The 23231-nt window shown below is 42.0% G+C and overlaps 1 protein-coding gene across 2 annotated transcripts; it reads right to left on the bottom strand.

The window, feature by feature from the left end:
* Positions 1 to 1441: 1441 nt before the first annotated feature.
* Positions 1442 to 16317, bottom strand: LOC137169019 (sine oculis-binding protein homolog). 2 transcript variants are annotated; one of them, XM_067571953.1, is made up of 7 exons: positions 15983 to 16317; positions 13232 to 13361; positions 12760 to 12954; positions 11344 to 11495; positions 7626 to 7721; positions 5485 to 7437; positions 1442 to 3244 (listed from the first exon to the last, which is right to left on the bottom strand). In XM_067571953.1, exons 1-6 carry the CDS (start codon positions 16073 to 16075, stop codon positions 5494 to 5496), a joined length of 2610 nt encoding a protein of 869 aa, XP_067428054.1. In that variant the 5' UTR covers positions 16076 to 16317; the 3' UTR covers positions 1442 to 3244; positions 5485 to 5493. The 2 variants fall into 2 exon arrangements, with proteins under 2 accessions (XP_067428054.1, XP_067428055.1); XM_067571954.1 differs by having other exon boundaries at positions 5485 to 7416.
* Positions 16318 to 23231: the final 6914 nt, after the last annotated feature.

Genomic DNA, 23231 nt, shown 5'->3' with positions numbered 1-23231 from the left:
CTTGGCAATAAATCTGATTCTGATAAAGTACAATACAAACATAGTATTAGTACAGTATAGTAGTACAATATAATATACAAACTCATTGGCAACCTTCGTTAATGCTTTTATTTTGGAGGCAAAGTCGTATATCCGGTATAATTCTATCTAATTTTAGGTCACTCGACGGATTACCGGTAACTCCATATACTGTATGTACTCTGTACTCATATACTAATAAGAGTTATGAGGAGTCCTGTCCACCAGTTTTGGTCTCCGTCCTGCTTATGGAAGTTGTCCCAGGCCGGATTACCACTGGACCCCTAAAAACCTCCAATCACTGCCTCCAGCAAGCCCTCACCAAGCCGGGATTCCTGCCCTCTTATCTCATTCATCAGTTTTACCGTCACTGCACAGAGCCTCGACCCACTTCCAGTATTTTAGGAATGTTGATGCGCTGCCTTGCAGACACGCTGGCACTAAAAATAGACGTGTGCATGGACCGCAGTGTGTAAGAAGTCCTTATCTATACCGCTCAAAACCTGGATATATGCTAGTCAGTTAGTTATTTATTGTGCCTGCATTCAGATTTAATAGGATAAAGCACAACAGAGTTCTCAGGTTTCAAAAAATATCCCAAAAGGAGTTGAAAAAAAATAAACTTAAGAAAAAGTTTACAAAACGAAGAACTGGAAAAACACACCAGACATTTCCTTGCTCTTAGAATAACTTTTATTTATTTAACTTTACAAAGAGGTCTCCACCAAAGCTCTTGGTTACTGAATCTATATTCAGATACAAACAATCTGGGAACAATCTATTTAGACAGTGGGCTAAATGTTTGACAGGGGAGGTCAGAAAATACCGGCAACAACAGCAACAAAATCTCTGACACAAGTATTTTTTGTCCAAAATTGGATTAACACACATACTGTATCAGGTCAAAAATGGCAATGATTAAAATGTGCAATAAAACCAATAATGGCAGTATCAATAATGTCTTTTTTTGGCCTCTGGCGTCAGAGTAGAGGAACACTTGTTGACGCCTCAGCTATTTGCATGGAGTGATGTCATCACTGAATCACACAAGCTGTTGACAAAGTCCCCTGGCCAGCCGAGGATGACACTGACATAATGGCATGACCTGTGGTGAGGATGCTGGCTGGAATGAGTGGGGAGACAGTGAAATGTGTTGTCGCTGTAGGGACACTCACACACACACAAACACACACACAAACTGATAGGCATGTAGTTTTGGAATGATGGCTGGGGTGGGTCACATTTGAAGTTATTCTAGGAGTAGGTCATGATGACTACTTATCTCAGGGGACTGTTGAACTCTTCATTAAGAAGAGGCGTTGAAGGACAGCTGACTACACCCGGGGCCTTTGTGGTTTGACAGTGCTGTACTGGTAGGCAAGCATTGGATGAAAAGATAAAATAATGGCAGCGAAATGTGGGGAAACAGCTATCTACTTGGCATCCAATATCAGTCAGTTGGCACTGAGTGCGGCGTTGTGTTCTGTGTAATGGGTTTCAGCAAACTGCCTATGGGCCTTTCTTGTCAAAAAAAAAAACAAAAACAAAAAAAAAACAGGCAGGTGCAAAGTTACAAAGGCAAACACTGCTCTCTAGTGGGGATACAGTATATAAACATATAGACAAGGGGCATTTAAGAGCTTCAGCACTCACAGAATACAATCATCAAAGAAAAAAACAAAGAAATAAAGCAATTTTTGTGAAAATCTACAGATGCATCATCCATAAGTTAATATAACATCAAATAGTATCTGTGTAGAGTTCAACAAGAAAAACTGAAACCTTACAATGGGACAAGTGTTGACAAAGCCTCTAAGTGATCTAGCTGGATCATATCTCATTAAGTGTTCCCAATAGAGGGAACTGTAATACTGATCGCTGCATACTACAGCATTTGACGGTTGAGTATAATACCACATTTGGTAATATTACAAGCCTGTTTTCTAGGATCATCTCATTAGAGCCAGTAACATAATAAAAAGATCAGGATCAGTTTAACTGCCATGTGCCATCAATATTCAGGATTTTAAACTGCCATGAACATGCACGGCACTCTTTGTGTTAAAACTGATTCAAATTCTGATTTGCTATCAGATCAGATGAACGATGATGGAGGGTCTGTAAATCACACATTTATGGACCAGCGTCATCAGGACGACTAAAGTGTTCACAGACCATCTCGGCTACTGTATATCAGTAGACATCCCCTCATATATTCTATGTCGTTGTTTTACAGATGGCAGAGGGAGCATCTTTTCTCTCTAAGAGAGTGTATTATACTGCTCAGCCCAGCAAGACTCTCTCCACACAATGCATAAACTGCCCAAGGTTAAACTTTTCATTTCTGCAGACATTTTCTCCTCCCTTTGAAGGGAATTGAAAGGCAAGAGGGCAGAGTAGGGAATCACAGGCAATCAGTTGTGAGGAATCAAACCTCAGAACTAGTGTGTTCCTGTGTACCGTATTTAGATTGGGCAGAGAGGTGGGGAGAAGGGTATACTATATTCCTGGCTGTCGGTCAAAAAAATAAAAACGCTCCTGAAGTCTGAGCCCCCGTCGGCCAGGTAACCCAAAACCTGGAGTGGGGAGTCAGCGTGGGATATGGGGAGAGGAACAATGTGGCTCTTTGTGCAAGCCGGGCAGAGAAAACAAACCGTTTCCCCTGGAAAGAGATCATGTTCAGGCTCCATCTGAGAAGACCACACAAGGCTGATCAGAGCCCTGTCTGCTGTGTGGAGCAAGGAGAGAGGGAGGAGGTGGTGGTGGAGGAGGAGGAGCGCATCTGGGCAGCCACACACACACACACACACACACACACACACACACACACACACACACACACACACACACGCACACACACGCACGCACACACACACACACACACACACACACACACACACACACACGGGCAATGTCAGACAGGGAGAAGATCTGAGATGCTCCATATCAAGTGCTCACTGAACACAACATAACACACTAGCCAGCAATACTCTTTGGTCCAAGACAAAATGTGTGACTGTGTTGTGTGTTCTTCCCCCACGTTGACTTGTGATAATATGGCCATCTGGACTGCTTCCTGGGTTGGCACCCTGCTGGTCTACAGGCAGAGCAACACTCTGGTGGGCTGACAGGCTGAAGGACAGGCTGGAGGATGTTAGCACTGGTGTTGTCCACAAGAGGGCGTGGCACTGAATCTGGCACCGCCATACAGTGTTAAACAGGGAGTCTGTTCATTAGTTGGAGAGGAGGGGAGAGCAAAAAAAAAAAACAGAAAGAGGGTAAGAGAGCGGTGAGATGTTATAGATTCTTCATCTCTAACATATCTTATATCAACCTCTCCTGTTCTGGACACTCATTCCTTAATCCGCCAATTCTACATAAACACTGAGAATGAGGCTTTTAGTCATGTCAACACTCAGATAACTGTTGCACAGGGCACAATCAAACCAAGAACATCTGGTCTATTTCTCTCTCACACACTAACACAGACTTTCATTCAAACACACATATTAAACGTAAACAGACGTACACACACACTCATGTAAGGGCCAAACCGGGGTTCTGTACTCCCTCTGTCCCATTGCGTTTTAGTTTCAAAAGCTCAGCGAATACCCATGTGGTGGGATCGGATTACATGAGGCTATAAAATATCCCAAATAAAGGCAAGGAAAACTGAGACGAAAAAACGGGCTGTTTCCTGAGGTGAAGTCCTCCAGTTGGCTGCTGATTCTGTCAGAGTGGGAGATTTTTTTTTTAAAGACTTTTAGCACTAGAGACAATAGAACAGCACAGCAATGTTCGGCTCAGAGCACAGAGGTGGCAAGCTTAAGTCACTCACATACGACAGCCAGCTCCCATTACACACAACGCAGGGCCATAAATCCGTCTGCATGACACAAGCAGCATGCTGTGATTTCATATGTATTGGTTACTAAGGGGACGCATGAAACCACAACAAATGACAAAGAGTGAAGTGGGAACTCATTTAGTGAAAGGGAATCTTGTCATGCTTAGGCATAAAACACCTGGGGTATAAGATAAAGGTTTATGTTGTGCATTCTGTATCAACAGCCATCATTTTTAAACACATTTAGTAAGGTGACCCTTGGCCTTTGGAGGAGAAGAGCAGGCCAGTTGAAATCTAAACCATCTCTGTAATATCAGCAGATTAATCACAGGGCATACAGTAAAATGGTAACATGATCTCATTATGGCATGATACCAGTGGGCGAGGACGGTCGGGTGGTGTTACAACCATTTGGACTAGCAATCAGGCAAGTGAAATCAAGAGGGCCTTTGATTGGTCCAAAGTAAGGAGGCTTTTCTGCTGCACTCTAACAACATCTGGTTGGCAGGGGACAGTGGTGGTGAGTGAAGGGAAGGAAAAGGAGGGAAAGGGGAGAGGAGAGTGCTAAACTCATACATGAGAGAGAGAAAAGCCAAAGCCAGAATAGGGTGTCACTATGACATGTGTAATCGGATCGCTCGGATTCAGCCCCTGTGTTTTCTAATGAAGCCCCAGAGCTCTATCAAAGCTGAGGGCTGGCTCTCATAGTAACAGCGCCTTGTAGTCTGCCTGACAATCACCTCTGTCTCTACAGCAATCTCAAAAGATGTCTGTGCTACCTGACTTTTCATACCTTGAGAACCAAGAGTTTGACTTTGGGCTTACACTTTGGACAGGCCCTCCTTTAACCTCAAGGTCAGTTTTGATTCAGCAGCAGCCATATGTCCTTGTCCAAGACACTGAACCCACTACCTCCTCATACATTGTAAACTAGCCTGGATTAAAGCATGGGCTAATTGGTTAAAATGTAGAAAATTCTCCCTCCCTCTTAAACAGACACACAGTCACATATCTTGGCAAAACAAAGCCTGCAAAACAGGCTGCCATGCAAACAAAGCATTGTGACTGTCAGGTTGTGTTGAAGTGATCGCCTTTCAAAGTGACTCTCACTGCCTGTGCCCTCCACCTCCTTCCCCTGTTGTAACCTTAGAGCCCTGAGGAGTGCCAGGTTACTGGGATTTTCTCTCTTTGGCGCCATGCTGTTTAGTGACCACGCGGATACTGTAAGACCTGTGATTAAGCTTGCCCTCTGTATCATTGAATGTGTGTATGCGCACTTTTTCCAATCCTTGGTCAAATTGCATTTAGACATAATTGCTGGTTTTTAAATTAACCAACATGGAATACCACATGGGAGGGGTTTGCCACATAGAACAATGCAATGGGATTTAGAAATCTTATGCAAATACAGTTAGGGGCAACTTAGCACATTATTCAATAATTTACAATTTACCTGATACTCTGAATTGCTCTGATGCAGTTAACCCCATCCATTTGGTGCTTGTGGCATGTTTTCTGTAGATGTATGTATATAAGATAAGGTAGTAGTTCTCTAGCTAACAGCTAATTATACTAACAGTATCTATATAGTTGCCTCGCTTTGTAATAGAATTTCTCACCTCCATCCTCTACTTATTCTGATCGCGGATTCGTAGGCATCGCCTCTTCAGAGCTGGCTCCATGTCTCCAGCACTGGGCATATTAGCAGGGCTCCGCAGGCTGCCCTTGTCCCTGAGTTTGGGCAAGAGCAGTGGGGTGGTGGTCCCGCCTGTCTTTGGCGCTGTGGGCAGGGCATAGGCATGGTCCTCATCAGGAACATGGGGGTCCTCTCCTACCTCCCCAACTACTGCTAAGGGCTCTTCTGACTGACTGACTGGGCCCTCAACCCGTACTGGGCCAACAACAGAGCACTTGTTCTCTTTAATAGCCTCCAGCTCACTGAGTGCAGGGTCAGGGGGTGGTGCTGGTACTCTCTGGGGTAAGGAGGAGTCTGGACTGGCGGGTGTGGATGACGAGGACATCCCATTTGGACCGTGGTCCTGAGGTTTCAGGGCAGAAGATGTGGCATCATATGGATGGTTGCTCCCTGTAGGGCTTGGTGGGGTGTGTGAAGGTGGAGTGTGGGAGTCCTGATGGTGGTATACAGTGTCATGAGAAGGGGACTGTGGTAGAGGAGGGGTAGGTCTGATGATATCGTGGAACCCTGATCTGGTACCCTGCCCAGTTCCTGACGACCTGAGCCCTGAAACGTCCACAACTGCATTGGCACTGGGTTCCAGCTTCACTTGGGTCCTTTGAAGTACCCTTTGTATGACTTGTCGCTCTGACTGTTGCTGCTGTTTATAGTCTGTCGGCCCATCCGACCCTGGGGCTGAGCAGGGGGATGCGTTGTACTGTGCCCTGGGGGAGGATGCTCCACTGTGGGGTGTGGATGTTGGGGATGGGAATGGCCTCTCTGATTTAACCCAATCTGTGTCCCTGGCATTGGGGTCACTGGGTGAGGGGAGACCCTGAGTCAAGGTTCCACCAAATTTGTTGGCTGCCAATCGGCCATCCCCTTCAGACATCCCTGGAGATGGAGGCCTGGTAGCTATGGACCTACCCCGGTCTGCCCCCTCTGGCACAGGCTGTATAACTCCACTGTGAGTTGGGGTTTCTAGGTTTGCTTTAGAAGGGACTGGAATGGGGATAGGAATGGGTATGGGGACAGGTAAGGGAACAATAATGGGGTAAGGCACCAGGACAGTGGGCTGGGGTAAGAGTGGGCTAAAGGAGGGAATACCAAAGTTCATTATAGGAGGCATTGGGACAGGGCCTCTGGGCATCATGTTAAGGGGAGGGGAATGCAAGCCAGGGAAGTAGGCTCCTGGGAAGGGATGCATCAGTCCAGGGGGATTCATGGAAGAAGATGTTGGGGGCTGCAGGTGAGGAGAGTGAGGAGGTCTGTGGATAGGGCTGGAAGGGGGGCCTGGGTGTCTGGGAGGGTTGGTAAGGGGACTTCTGAGGCCCTGAGCATGAAGAGGAGGTCTGATGAAGGGCATGTGGATTTGAGGTACTGGCTGATGTTCCAGAGGGGGACGTGGAGGAAGAGGAGGAATTGGAACAGGGTGAGATGGCACCTCTACAGCAGAGGGAGGCGGAGGAGGCTGGATGGGCCTGTCCAGGCTCCTAAGCCCAGAGACAGCGATCTTAGAAGAGGAAGAAGAAGATGATGCCTCTGAGGGGGAGATAGAGGTGGATTCTGCTGATCCATGGATTGGCGTAGGCCCTTTAGGGGAAAGGTTTCTATGACGAGCTTCCCCTGCACTGGTGCTGCTGTTCCAAGACTCTGGAGTGAGTAGCTTTTGCCCTGCCACACTGCTCTCCGACCTCCCCTCCTGGCTGGTTCTGCCTGGGCTGGAGCTGGTGAGAGCTGCACGGGCTTCTCTGTAGAAAACATCCATCTTGTATTGATTCAGACACTTGGTGCTGCAGAACTGAAGCCTCTCTTCACCAGATCCGAAGTCCAAGTATTCTTTAGTGTGGCGGACATGCTTGCACCAATCACATACCTGCGGCACAGGGGAGAGAGACTGTGGAGGGTCATTGAGGTGATAGTCGATGATGAGAACTTTAAGACAGGCTAATTTCATTAAATGCTTTTACGGTAAAAAGACAACTTAGATACACAACAAAGCTGTTTTAATCTTGTAATTCATAGCATAGTTATATTAAGACTTTACATTGGCAAACAATAGATACAATGATAATATCCTCTTACTCTAACATTGCTGTTTATCTTCAACACCAGTCTGGGTGAGTCCTCCGTATGGGGGTGCTGTGGGGATCTCTCACCATGGAGGTCTTCATCTCTGGCCTGACAGGGGAAAACCACAGTGTGACACATGTGACATGAACCGCTGTGAAGCACTTAGTCAGAGCTGAGTTCACACTACTTTTGATGGATTAGTTCTACAATTCATGAGGACGTAGCTGCAGTTGCTTTACATCAGAATGCTAAACTGGAATCAATCTGTGGTCATTAAACCAAATTTGAGCTTCTTACATAACAAGTGCAAAAAATAGATTCAAATGAATTGCCTTGTCATCAAGGTTAGCGGTCTGAACTTCATGCATGGTACCAAATCCCAAAGGTCAGTACAACAAAAGGAAATCGCTGTGTTGTGAAACAGATACGATTGTACAACTGAGTGAGGAGATAATACAGGTGATGTATTGTCATATTATTAATGGCCTTGCCAGTATTAATATAGGAAATTCCACTTGATTCATGTAAGCTGATCTGCTGTGGATCTGAGTGCTCCCCCATCTCTGTGACCCATTGAGTCGTGTTGAGTTACGAAACATGAGGCAGCTGAAGGTAAGGTATGCACTGAAAGTGGACACCTCGCCCCAGGCCTCCTGGCCTTCCTCTCAGACAAGCAGCGACAAGCCAACGGCACTGCTTTCCTCCCCGCCTCTGAAAAACTAGAGGGCTTGTTGCGCGCAGTCTGTTCAGCCCTCCTTTTTGTCTCTGTTGTCGTGTGAATAAACCCACCATAGTATAAACAACAGCGAAGGTGAAAGGCGATATAGCTGCTTGTCACCCCGCACCTCTAAAGAGGGTATATCCATGTTGTAATGGATGGTGAAAAATCATGGCAGTGTGCATCAGAGCAATTCTCTGTGGTTGCTGCTTTCCTGTCCCCCAGATCAGAGCCACTTAATGGCCAACCCCTCCTCCATTAACGCGAAACTGATACCAAGTGTCCTCTACAAACTTTGACCTCCCTCCCACCATTCCTATAGCTTACTTATCCCCCATAATAACTAGAAAGTGTGTTCTCAGAGATCCCCCTTTTTAAACTCCTGTAAATTAATCCGTCTATTATGACCTCACAAGTCAATATTTTAACACATTCTTTCTATTATGTATCCAACTCAGGAATACTGTATACAGACATTTCAGACCACTTCCCTGTATTTCATCTTACTTCAGCAACTGGTGGTATACAAACAATGTCTACAGATAAAGCAAGCTATTGTAAGTTTAGTGAAGGGAATATAGAATGCTTCAAATCCATGATTGAGGATTTTCCATGGAATAATACTTTTATTCAACAGGATGTTGAATTGGCATACCAATCATTTTCACTAGTATTCAACTCTACATTTAATAAATGCTTTCCTTTGTTTAAGTATAAGATCAAGTCAGACCAAGTTGCCAGTAAACCGTGGTTGTCTTCGGGATTATTGAAATCCTCTATGAAGAAAAATAAACTATATAAAAGATTTCTGCTAAATCCGACTCCCCACAACTCTGATACATACAAAAAAAATAAAAAAAACGCATTTTCACATCTTCTCCATATAGCAAAAAAGAAATACTATTCAGACAAGTTTAAGAGGCTGCTTGTAACATAACATCCATGTGGAACATTATCAATCAATTACTTAATAAGACAAAGGCTACTAAAATTCCATCTCAATTTATTGATGGTGACATTTAATTCACTAACCCTTTTGATATAGCAAATAGATTCAATGACTTCTTTGCAAATGCGTGTAGCAAAAAAACTGGAGTTGTCCCAAATACTTGAAAGTCACAAAGGTCATACCATTATTTGAGGAAGGGGATCCTAGCCTTTACACTTATTACCGGCCAATTTCTATTTTTCCTTGCTTCTCCAAAGTTTTGGGAAAGTTAGTCTATGCAAGAGTGTTAAAACACCTGAATGATAACAATATCCTGTATAAACACCAATATGGATTTCAACAAAATCACTAAACATATATGGCTCTCTTACAACTTATAGACTAATTCTCCACAGCTTTGGACAATAATATGTTTGCAGTTGGTATATTCTTGGATTTATCGAAGGTTTTTGATACAGTTGATCACAAAATTCTCATTTCCAAACCTCACCAGTATTGCTTTCAGAATGTTGTTATTAATTGGCTTAATGACTATCTTAATAATAGAGATCAATATGTATCTATAAACTGTAAAACTGCATTTCTAACAGAATCAAGCTATATTGCAGAGTGCCTCATGGATCTATTCTTGGGCCACTTCTACTTCTCATCTATAAAAATGACTTTGCTTGGATGTCTGATTTTGCATTGCCCATTCTGATCACTGATGATATTAGTATTGTCATATCACAAGCAAACTTTGGTTTCTTGATCAGAGAAGCCAATGATCTTTCATAAAATTCTATCATATACTTCAAATTGGTTAGAGATTAACAAATTTTCCCTAAATGTCAAAATTTTTGCAATTTTATAATTTTTTTCAGAAATAAAAATAAAAGTTATCCAAAGAAAGATGCTAAATAGTTTGTTAATAATATTGAAATCAACCAAGTCACTAACACAAGATTTTTAGGTGCATTAATAGATGAAAAACTATCCTGGAATGACCACATTGAGTATGTGTGTAAAAAAACATGAATTCTTTTGGCATCATTAGAAAAGTTTGTTCACTGATAAATCAGTCCTGTCCTCTAACACTCTATTATAGTTCAATGTATCCATACATATCATACAGTAACATTGTTTAGGCCAGTACATATCCTTCTTCTTCCTCTTCCCTTTAATCCAAAAGACATTTTTAAGATTGGCAACTGCATCAGACTGCCATGAACCATCAACTCCTCTGTTCAAGAAATGAAATCTGTTATCTATTTCCAACACTAATATTTATCAAACATGTATCTTTATGTGTAAATGTATACAGCTTACCTAATGTTTTTTACACCTTCTTTTTAATGAACTCTGATATTCATTCATATCCAACCAGACAAGCAAAGGATACTCATCTTCTCTATTATCACACAACTCTCGAACAATATGTCATAAAATACAGAGAATCGTCACTTTGGAATAACAGTCCCCTCTCTATCAAAACCTGCCCATCACTGTCAGTACTTAAGTCTAACATGAAAAATCACCTGTGCTATAGTTAATGTGCTCAGTATGTGTGTTTATGTGTTTCCATTTGTTTTATTTATTATTATTATTACTATTAATACTAACTTGTTTTTTTTCTTCTTCTTTTTATCTCATTGTGTTAAGGAAACAAATATCCATAGTATTAAGATAAATTGTAAATCCTAGAGGGGAGTTTTTTACTACAAGCCCTTTGGGGTTTCTTACCTCTCCTGCACAGTCCCTACTATGTTTATCTTTATAGACTTCTGTTTTGATTATTTCCTTTTTGCTAAGAAAATAAAGTAAATACAAGTTTACAAGCATGAAACCACTTGAAGCCTGGGTCTTAAGTGTATGCAGGATGACACAGCTGGTATAAACTCTGTCGGTATACGGTACCTGTATATGTGTGCATTCATATATTTGTGTGTGTGACGATGTATGGATGATTCCCAATGTCCTAAACTTAATTTATTTATTCTAATATTATCTGTTCTCAGCACAACTTTGTGATGATTCACTGTGACAAGTACTGTATACACTTTGTATGTATTGTCACTACTTACCTTATTGCGTTTGAAGTAGGCCCGTCTGCAGGCAGCAAAACACTTCTCACTGCAGAAGCTCTTGAGCTCTGATCCCATACATAGTGAATAGCGTTTTACACCCTCCTTCTGGCACCAAACACACACTATCTGCACATTCTGTACATCCTCCACTGCAGGGGAAAAAGCAGAAGAGAAGTGGAGAGCAATTAACAACTGCGAACTGCAAAGCTATTACTACCCATCTTCGATGCAACAGCTCAGCTCAAGAGGTGTGTGTGGCTGTTGGATTTAAAAGATCTTATAAGGGTGAGACATGAGTTGTTTACAGAAGATTTCAACAGCCATATTGGAAGTCTTTATATATAAATATCTGTGAAAAGCAACAGCAGTGCTTTTCAGTGGACTAATTGTGTACAGTAACTCTTTAATCTTAACAAAAACTCAAGAGACTGGTCCATTAGCCAATTATCTGATCAAGTATATATTTCAATAAAGTCAGTATATTAAGCAATCATAGGATCTTGGCCCACAACTGGAAAGGCTAGAAACAAAGCTTCTAGTAAGATGCTATGAATTAATCAAAGGAGTAATACTCTTTCAGGGAGCCCAAAGCTGCACCCTTAGTATGCCTTATTTTTTGCTTTGTCCATAAATCCATAAACAATGGCAGATTTTGAATTGTTTTGGCTAATTACACCAACACATTGGATTTGTTGAGACACATTTCTTAACAGTGCAGCAGGACAATGGCAGGTTTATAATTCCAACACTGTTCTATTAATATGGATGTACTCACAATCAAATTATTGTGGAAAGTGGAAAGTCATCACCATTATAACCATTGCTTAATCTCAAATCCAATGTGCTAGAGTACATTGTCAAAACAAGAGACCCACACACTGCACTGTATACCAAGGTGGCACTAGTGTAGTCTTGTTAACACTGGCTCCTTTTAAGCTGCAACTCGCAATATTTTGCAATGTGACAGCAAAGTAATTTGCAAACAAAATGATCTCAGATGTCTGAGAGTATTGTTTTTTACTTTAAAAATAAATCACCTTAACACACAAGTTCACCTGATAACTTCAGATATCACTTCTTTTCTAGACTTAATACTACATATAGAAGTAGGAATGTGATGACAAATATGACCCGGAGTAATTAAATGCTAGGAGACATGTCACGTAATTGCAAATCCTCTTTAACTGTTTGCAGGGCTTTTATGACCACTGAGGAGTCATGAACAACACCTGCTCTATCAGCAACAGTTGATTCCACACTCTGATCTTTCAGCATATTAATATAATAGTCATAGATTATGGATTATTGTAAATTTAGGGGCAGCAATTCTATAAGCCAATTACATATTATACTGTATAGACTTTGCAAGAATCCAAACTTAAACTCATCATTTGTAGGTCCATAGCTCACTACCTGCTGATGGCTTTATGAGTGGGACAATGACAGGTGCACTCTTGTGCTCCTTGGGGGTGGTCAAGGATGAACTTGTTGAGGAAGAGGAGGGTGAAGAGGAGGGGACACTAGAGGACTCTCTCACTCCACTCTTCATAGCCAGAACTGAGTGACTGACTTTGGTGTCCAGGCTCTTAGGTTTTGGCAATGAGTTTTCTGAAAGACATAAACATCATGAGGAGAATTTTGATAATGATTCATGATACTGTAACAACTTTTGAACTCGTAACAATGCCCCTCATTGATTTTTAGTACAATGTGATGAGAAACAATAGATGTATCTGAATGAATGAAACTTGAGAAGTTACAACTTCAGCAGAGAGTAAGTCTAGCAAATTTGTACAGTGACTCATTGTTTGCGCTAAAACCTGCAGAACCTGTAAGTTAGTATAAATTCAAGAAGACTCTGTGAACTGTTAACACCTGCCCTCACCTTTTAGCACTGACACATGCTGACGCCTTTCTCTGTAGTTTCTAATCTCGTTGGCCTCCGAGTCTCTGAGATCCACCTTGTCATAGCCGTACCATCCCAGGAGCTCGTTCATGGTGCTTTCTGCAAACGTCTGCATGAGAAAAACAGGAAAAGAAATCTCTGATTAACCCTCTATGTAAAGAGATAGGGTAACTGAACCATAGGCTGGCTGCAAATGGGAAATTGTGACCGTACATCTTAGGGTTGTTGGTGGAACTTTTTATCCTATGTTAAACATAATCAGACCTTCCTACTCTGAATCAATGAGAGGGATTCTTTCTCAGCCCCAGCCCTGTTGGAGAAATGAATACGGGCACAGTGGAGTACAGTATGACGCTTTTTCCATGATGTATTCAAGTTGTTTACTCTTGCTAAATCTGAGACGGAAAGGTTTAAAACCTAACACCAGTGTGAAATCTATGAATCATCCTTTGTTTATCTCTTCTAATTGGAAAAAAGAGGGAGAAAAGAAAACTGTTCTCCGCAGATGGGATGTGTGGTCCCTTTTTTTTTATTACGACCAGATGAAAAAAAAAAACAAAACACAAAGGTCTCTCTCTTTATCCACCCACCTCTCTCTGTGGCTTTGGGAGAACTGGATTGGAGGAGAAACTTGATCCGGAACGGGCAGAAATCAGAGCGGGACACCCTACACCACAGCGAGGTCCCACGGTTCTCGGAAATGCCCCACTCCTCTCCCTTCTTCTCCCTCCAATGTCCACCACTCTCTCTTTCTCCAGCTTTCCCTGTCCCTCCCCTTGCCTCTCTCTCTCTCTCTTCTGTCCCCCCCCCCTCATCCTCCCATCTTCACCATCCTCCCCTCCACCCCAGCACCTTCCAGCCCTGACACCCGACACAGCACTGCCTCTCAGGTTTCACCCTTTTCCAGCACAGCCAGTCTGCTGTGGTGGTGTTGTAGTGCTGTAGTACTGACTGCACATTCTTTCCCCTGCTTTCCTCACTCCGACCTCTGCTCTGCACTAGGGCCTCAAAGAAATGGATCTCTCCCTCGCTTGCTCACTTTCTGCTGTGTGTGTGCGTCTGGGAGAGTGTGTGGGTGAGTGCAAGCAGTGGTATCATATCCAGCTAAATATGCCTAAAGATGATTAAAGTTAAGTATCCGGTGTCTGGTGCTGCGCTCGGGTCTGACGTGGAGGGAGTAGGTCCGAATGTGGTGTTGAAACAGATGTATTACAGAGACAACACTGGGCTGGACCTCAGCTGAGTTAGAAACCAGTTTGCCTGCCTTTCAGTCTGTCTTTCTTCTTACTGTCTTTCCTTTGCTCTTTCATCATTTGTCTCGTTTAAAGGTGTAAATCTCCAGGATTTTTACTCTACTACAATCTAAGTCCTATTTGGCAGATTCTTGAATGTTTCACATCATGTCAACTCTCCTATATGCACACAGCTCAGGGTCATTTAGTCTCTCTGTTTTCTTGTTAACGAAAGACGGGCAATTTTTTTTTTCACCCTACCCCTCCATTTCCCACAATGTTGTTTTTGTTTCTTTTTGGCAGTTCAGACAAACATCTGCTTTGTGAGAGTGACAAGCCATATCCCAAACCACAGAGAGAGTTGCAGCCAAAGGCAACAAACCGGGGCCGACCCTGAGATTCAGCCCAGGCAGCCTTACATCAAGCGGGGATAGCGTTTCACATGTTTTGATTAAAATTAGTTAAGTTGTAACGATACACCTCTCCTGGATATCAAAACGCTACAATCCAAACCACTTACACAAAAAGAGCACATTTCCTCTCTCACGAGAAGGCCAGAATCTCCCCCCGAAAAACTGCTTGTCTTTTTAGATTTCTCAGCTCCTGCTTGAAGGAGCCTTGGATATCCCTTACCACCACAGTCAACAGTCTCAAATAGCCAGTGTCCAAACCCAAACAAAGCAGACAATCCACGGATTAGTTTCCATGCAGTAATAGACTCATAATGGTGGGAGGGAATCATGTCTGTTACTGTGATTTAACTTATTATTGCCTGTGCAGTGACTGTCCTTTAAAGCAGGGAGAAGAGGAGAGATTCTTAAAGAACATGCCTCAAGTGACCAGTTATTATCTTTAAATACTTTAGTTTGATGTGATGTTTGCATCCTTTAATATTTTGTGATAGCACACATATTAGTATATTTTTCTCAGAGTAAGGCTGAGGGAGGCTATTTAAAGAATATAAATGCCCTCTCTCTTTTGGAAGGCATGAGGACAAGCCTCTGTGGTACAGCAAGTGTGCGCACCGCAGGAGCAGGGAAGAAGTGACGCACATCTGGATCTCCGCTGGACATCACAGTGTGTGCGTCCGGCCACAGCTGGCCTGACATGGCGTCAGTAGACGGCAAAGGCCAGCCTACTCTTCTTCACTGCTAACATCTATAATTAAAATGACCCCTGTCTCTTAAGAGTGTGTTTGTATGTGACATTTTCAGTTTAGATTGTGATATAAAATATTTGTTATCATTAGTGGAATCTCTGCAAATAACCGGTACTTCTTGTAAATTAACAGAGAGAAATGTATTCATAAGTTATGACCTCTTATATAAAAGACACAAGGAGTGCATTCATTGAAAACAAACACAGTATGTGCCTGATTATTCCCAGCATTGATTTGTGCGCAGTTGACTCGCTGCCCTGAGTAGGAAGACGTGTGCGTAAAGAAGTTATTTCACGGGATAAAAACGGATTTAGCAGTGTCACACAAACTCACTCTCACCTTCATCTCCTGGTTTATCTCCCTCTTTACGGGATGCGCGGGTTTCCTGCTGCGTTTATTTTCCGGTGGTCTCCCTTTCTCCATCTCTGGCATAGTCCTGGTCTGGCTGGATCCGATTCGGATCAGTGTTGGGTGTCAGCTGGAAGGTTTCAGCGGAGTCGCTCTGAGTGAAAGCTGTCACTCTCGGTGACAGCGGCTGTCATTCCCGGACGTCTGAGTCCCTCATCTGGGGCTTCACACCATTCGAGTCCACTGAACATGCGTGCGCTCCAGGCTGGAGGCTCCGCCGCCGAACAACCCTCACTCTCTCTTCTTCACCACAGTCAAGCCTCTGTTGATATGGAAGATACGTGTTCCGGTCAGCACCTTCAAAATAGACTCTTTATTGGCGTGTTTTCTCCTTGATGAAAAGGAAGGACAGTCAAATGAAGTCTAGTAATTAACAACTTTGAGGATTTGAGGAATTTGGTGCAACATGAAAACTTCAGAAACAAAACCTTTATTGATAAATGGGCTATTCTTTCATGTCAAGTAATAATCCCAAGGCTATATTATTTTAACCTCAACATAGTCTGATCACTGGAGTTTTAATAGCGGGGTAAAACTATTCTAATTACCAGGAAAAGTTGGTCAAAACTTCATTGAACTTATTCATTTTTATACCCTGTTATTTGAATGCTGAGGCAGTTATTATCCAAAAGCAAGCAAGCAAACAAAAATCGAACACAACATATTTAAACATATACTACAATAACACAAAACACTTTTAGATGATCAACTCAAACAAAGCGGATACTGCCTTGCTTGTAAATTTGGATGAAAGCATCTGCCAAATGACAACATGTAAAATGTAAATGAAGAATGACCTAAATGTTGCACCATTTATTTTATTATTCAGTGAGAAAAAAGTACTGAAAAATGGCCTAAAACTGATGTAATGTTGCACACAAAGAAATACTACAATGCAAGTTGTGTTCCAGTATTTGTGTTTAATCCAAGTTCGCTGCTCTGAAATTTACATTTCATGCAAAACACATTTTTGTGTCTGCTGTTATTATGAAAACTTCTTCGCCTGACTACCGGTCTACTCCCTCCTGATTCTGTGCAACTTGATGCTGCCCTCTTCGGATAGAGAAGGGAGGGCCTTCTGATTTGATGTAACCCAACACCTGGCGCCCACCCCTCCCAAATCTCAACAGATACATTTCATAAGGAATGCAAAGACTGTGTTTTATCGGAGGGGACACAGTACAAACACTGTCTGTATACTCTTGTCTTAAAATAAAGAGATGAAAAGAGCCTTGTGAGTTAAATGATACCATGGCAGAATGTTTGGGGCTTTCTTAAATGGCATCTGTTTGATCAGTGCATGTGAGTGCCTGTGTGTGAAGTGTGTGTGTATGTGTGTGTGTGTGTGTGTGTGTGTGTGTGTGTGTGTGTGTGTGTGTGTGTGTGTGTGTACACGCGCACAACACTAAAAACACCTGAAATGTCCACATTTGGCCCCTGAGCCACCCTTGCCACAGGAAAAGTACCACATGCCTGAGGGCAGGAGTTACATTTACACAGAGGGAGGTGTGTGTGTGCTGTGTCTGTGCACAAACAAGAGCTTTCAACATAAACATTTGTCCCATGGTTATTCCTGATGGTAAAGGCCAGAGGATTTATAAATATCATGTTTCTCAGCTGGTGATGAAAAGATGGAGATGATCAAGTTTCATTCAGCAACATAAAGAAACATCAGTGTTAGTTCAAACTTGCCATTATTTTACTATTTAATGCTATATTTTCATTAATCTATTTTAAACATACCCGTTTTAACCAATGTCATGTTAATACGCCTACTTAGTGTGATGAATTTAGGTCATAAAGATGCCATTACTAAAAACGTAGGCAAAACTGGGTTTAGATGGTTCAACTGCATCCTTAAATGTCTCTCTCTGGCAGGACTTTGACTACAGGTCGCCAAACCCCATGCAGAGAGACAGACAGGTAGACAGACAGGCGGGACATGAGGGCTCTCTCCTCCCTGTCTCCAGCCTTCCTCAGTCTGCTCTGGTTGGAAGAATCCAGGGACCGCGCTCGTGTAAACAGAAACCCGATCCAGTGCGCAGGGTTTGGGTTTCGCCCCCTCGTAGACCCGCTGATGATACCCGATCCGTCCCGGCTTTGGGAACAGGGCTTATCTGATGCCTCACAAAAGGCCCCTCTCTCCGGCTCTCCATAACAGCGCACATCTGGTGCCTCTGCAGGGAGCGCTGTCCCTTTAGGTTCCTGTGGGGGGTGAAGGCGGGGATAAGACCGTTTCACTAGGCTATTCCCTCAGAAATCCACTTACATAAATGACAGAGGACTGGAGTCAGTATTTATAGTTCTAAAGTTACAATCCCAAACATCTGGATTGAATCATAAAAAAAATGAACACTTTGTGTATCATTACTTGCATTATTGTCCGTGGACACATGATTACAGTGAACTGTCAATTTAGAAGATGATAGAAAATGTTGGTGTTGAGCATTAACAGAGAGACAGACAGTACACACAATGTGATACTTTGGTTTACAGTAATATAATGTCACCATTAGGGGGCGATGTCTACCCAATAGTTTTGAATGTTTTAAGCAGTAACTGTACCCCGGTGTTTTCCCTGCATCAGATTACACTCAAATACAGTCATGATGAGTGCATCTGTTTTAATGCACCACTGACTAAATAAGCTGTAGACATGTAGTTTATAACGCAATTTGAATTTCAGTTTCGCTCGAACAACTTTAACATTTCCTCACCACAGATAAAAAGTATATTGTTACACTTCACAACAAAAGAGGAAATCTAACACAGTGACCCATACATATAGGCTACATACATATGTAAAATAAAACTAATAATAATTTGTATTGATTATCCTCATCAATACATAGCCTATAATTAAATTTTGTTTAATCATATTGCACTGTATGTAGGACTATAGTTGCACCCTACCTCCCAAATTTGGTGTTGCTGCTATTTATTTGTGTATTTTGGATTTTTTTTTTTTTTTTTTTTTTTTTTGATAATTCTGTATAAATATAAAATTGTAAATAAAGTAGATGAAAAAATAAAAATAAACGGCCAACACATGCTATAACAATTTAATTTTCATTGTTTATCTTCTCAGCTTTAAGGACAATGATGCTAAAAAAAATTTAAAAAAAGAAAAGAAAAAAAAAAGACTGACAAGTGGGCTACATCTTTAATAGGTTATGGTTGAAAATGATGTTGCCTCTGTCATAATATTACATCAAACAATTAATTCATAGTTTACGCAGTTTGTTTTTATTTCAACGTGAACCAGTCTTGAACACCAGGTGTTGCTGTTGCCAGATTTATACAGCCTGGTATATAGAGACTGTTCAACAGGTTGCATTAACTGTTTTCTCATATTTGCGACAGCTTTCCGTTTTCTGGATTAATATCTCTTCCTCGCCAGTAAAATTCCAAATGAAGCAACATATTCTCACAAGTTTAATGATCTCAGTAACCACAATCCCAGTTTTAGCCTTAACCGTGCAGCCTACGAATCATTATCACCATGGCAACATAATGGTGGGAGTAGGGTGCAGGTGTAGCTATATAGACGGTCCCGGTTTGATCTACTGGGTCACTTTGTTTTGCTAGAGAAGGTGATTTCTGCTCAACAAGCAGCCTGTGAGTGAGACACTCCAGCATGATATATAGGACAGTAGAAAACTCACAGGACAGTGATGGAGCATGCGTGCTCAGCTGACTTCCCAAATGTTTTAAACAGCCTCTGCTGTGTTCACTTAGCCTAAAGTGACATGGGTTGCGTCATTGAATATCTTGTGTTCAAAAAATTGCTTCCTTTAGGCTTCTATGAGACATTTCTGTGTAACTCTATTTCCACCATGTCCGGGACCGACTGTCATTGCAGGCTACGTCACAGACCTGCAGCTGGTATAAAAAGCTTCGTCTGATGCAGCGTCCACATTAGAGAGAAGCAGCGTCTGTGGGCAGCCTCATCCATCTGGCCAAATCATTGCATAAAAAAAACAAAAAAACAGAAAACAGAAATGTCCAAAATGACGATCGTTCAGCTTGGAGTGATTGTGTTCGCCATATGTTTATCAACCCAGGTAGGCTGATATTTATATTGAGTTATATTCAGTTTTTAGCTGGAAAAAATGATTTTAAGGATTTAGGTAATGGATTTATTGTGTATGAGCTGCTGGGATTGTCCTTTATTTATGACGCTTATAAATAAATGTGGTGATGTTTTTTTTTTTACTTAAATGATGTTACTAGAAAGGGTTTACAGGCTAATAATCAGTCGGTGTGATGATCAGGATTACAGCAGGCTAGACTTGAAGCTCTCTTGGGAAATTAACATGAACCTGAATTATAGTTAGTCGATTTCTAGATTGCTGTGCATCTTTAATTAAACTTAATTCCCAGAAAAATAGAATTTTTTCCCACATTTTTATTTTTTACCTCTTGATTAGCTTACACTCCAGTGAATTAAAGATTTAGGTGCAGTGTATTGTCTACCTGCGCAACGCTGGGGAGGGGAGCTAAAGTTTCGGTGCCGTATGCCAAACGAAACCTGACACATATGCACAGAAACTTGGGTCCCCTCTTATCTTTATGGTGACAATTAGTAATCCAGTGTTGTTAGAATGTGAGGAGTTATGTGGTAATCATCACCAAATGAAATTAATGGTTAACTTTGAGTAACATATAAATGGATTTCAAGCGTTTTTGGAATAATTTGGGTATTTTGCCATTGCGTATAAGATCATTCATTTTAGCTAAACCCTTGCTGTGAAACGCAGTCAGTTAATCTGTTAAAAGCATCTGGTATTTATCATTATCTTATTTCCTCATGTGACGATTAAGTTCAGCATTGGCAAAAAAAAAAGAAAAAAAAAGAAAAAAAAAAGAAAAAAAACAGTGCTCCTCACTCATCCCTCCATCCTCTTCTTCTTCCTCCTTTCCTACAGGTGGTTTCCCAGAACAACACAAACCCCACAGCGGGGGGAAACTCCACCTCCAACCCCAACACCACCACCATGGCCACAGACACCTACAGCAGTTCGGCCAACTCCACCTCCCCTGCCGGAGCGGGCGTCTCACTGCACGCAGGCATCTTCTCCTCCCTGCTGATCCCCGTCATCGTGGCAGCATCTCTCCTGCAGTGCTACTGTTGAAGCCCGGACCCCACGGCCCCCTCTCTGCCTCAACACTCCCCTCCCACGATCCCACCCAGTCCAGCCTCTCCAGCCTCTCTCCCCTTCACCGCACTGCACAGAGACCACAAGGCTAACATGGATGGACTCCACAACCTCCTTCGTCCTCCTTAAATAATAACAAAAATATGTAATTCCAAGACATTTCTTTCAATAACGGGGGTGTGACTCTCAGCTGGAGACCACCAGCACACCCCCCCTCAGCCCCCCAGCCCCTTTGCATGGAATCAAAAGGAACGATGCACCCAGCTTCCCTTTTGGCTTGCGTTTCCATAGTCACGCCACCACTTTTTTTGGAGATGCTCAGGGCTGCGGTTGTCATGTCACATGTCTTGATTGAAATGCGGACCACTTGAGTGTACAGAGGTTATTTTTGTGGCTTCAATTCCACCTGGCAATCAATATCAGAAGGGTTTTGTCTGTAAAGTGAAGTTTGGCACATACAGTAGGAGATTTTAAAGCAACAAGTGAGAGCCAGATGACATTCTTAGTTGGGTTTTCATAATTTGGCTCTTCGGTCTTTTAATTAGAAATGTCAAAGAGATGTATGTAGCGAATAAGTTGCCACAGGACTTGTGTCAGTTTTGCCTTGTGATTTTTAAAGAGTTGTGGTCTTTTACAATGAGGGTTTGATTGACACCTTTCCCCCCCTTCCTCCATGGGTTAGACCCAGGAAATGACTGTATGTGTAACCATATGGGAAGGGTTGATGTTAGATTTATATTCCCCCCCTTATAGTTTATATTTTGTATAAATGGAAATGTTGTACTGTTTATTAGTTTGGGTATAAGATGATGGAAGAAATGACAATGTACAATAAATTATGAAAAATGACAACTGTAATTGTTTCTTTGATTCCTGTTTTGACTAACCTCTACTGAAAATGTTTATTTTTCCTTTGACAGCAGTACTTTAACACAGTTCTGCTGTGGTTCCCGACTTTGCATATCACAACTGGGCGTGAGCAGGTCAACTAAACAGTGAAAAAGTGCTTCTTTCTTCTCAGATCGATTTATTTTAACTATTTTTAGAGGGCAGAAGAAGTAAAATTATGCAGTAATTCATAAGAAAACAGCACGTAGATCTAAAAGAAGACCTGAAAAAGTAAAGAGAAGTTTGTGTAGCAGGTTTTTCTGCTTTTCTTTTCTGTTAATCATCTGGTGACCGGTCAGATTTATCTTGCCACCCAGGTTAGGAACCACTGCTTTAACCAATATTTTACCTACTCTATCTAATCATTGATAGTCTTCATGATCCACCATGCTGCTTTACTGTAACTTGTTCTCCTCTCCTCCAAATTGGGTCTCTGTCCATAAAATCATTCTGATAGTTGGTTTTAAGGGTGTGGTGATGCTGTATTCATCATTACTGAGCTGCCAGGCAGTCTAGACAGGCAGCTAATGAGCTACAGGCAAGAGATGGACTCAGCATTCCCTGATGCCCTCACTGATCTCCTCTGGATTAGTGCCAGATCAGCAGTGACTGACATGGATATGAAACAGTTCCAGCCTCTACGGTATTCTAGTGATGTACGAAGTCTAAACAAATCTGCGTAACAACATTTAGATAGATTCTTTTTTGTGACTCTACAAGGAGAAGAGAAGCCATTTTAGCTGGCGGCATGCAGAAACCTGTTATTTCAGTCCAAAGGTTGAATATCTGTTAGTTACTAGAAGAATAAAGATGAGTTGAAAGAGCCCTCGAGGGATAGCAATGTCATATTTGATCAGGTATTTAAACAAGTTTGTCTTTTGGCTGTTACTTGACACTGTCTCATTCTGTCTATGTCCCAGCGCTTAATTCTGCGACAGCTGCGGAGCATGGCAAAATAGTTGTCTAGCCACACACTAATATTAATTAAATCTAACATAGATTTCAATCTTGGTGATGTACTTAACGGAAGAAGAATAAGAATATACACTACTGAGAAAAGTGATTTTTCAGTATGAAAGTTCACTATTTTTATTAGATTTTTACTTGCAGAACAATACAGAAGGAAACATTTT

Source organism: Thunnus thynnus, chromosome 18 (assembly GCF_963924715.1).
Source record: "Thunnus thynnus chromosome 18, fThuThy2.1, whole genome shotgun sequence".
NCBI lineage: Eukaryota > Metazoa > Chordata > Actinopteri > Scombriformes > Scombridae > Thunnus > Thunnus thynnus.
Note: the sequence above shows the minus strand (reverse complement) of the source record. Positions and strands in the feature narration are given on the sequence as shown.

Coding starts and splice junctions, on each gene's coding strand:
- LOC137169019 (XM_067571953.1), bottom strand. CDS start 16,075: ATGCCAGAGATGGAGAAAGGGAGACCACCGGAAAATAAACGCAGCAGG. Junction 12,955..13,231: donor GCATGTGTCAGTGCTAAAAG/GTGAGGGCAGGT, acceptor TATGTCTTTCAG/AAAACTCATTGCCAAAACCT. Junction 7,438..7,625: donor AGATAAACAGCAATGTTAGA/GTAAGAGGATAT, acceptor GACCCTCCACAG/TCTCTCTCCCCTGTGCCGCA.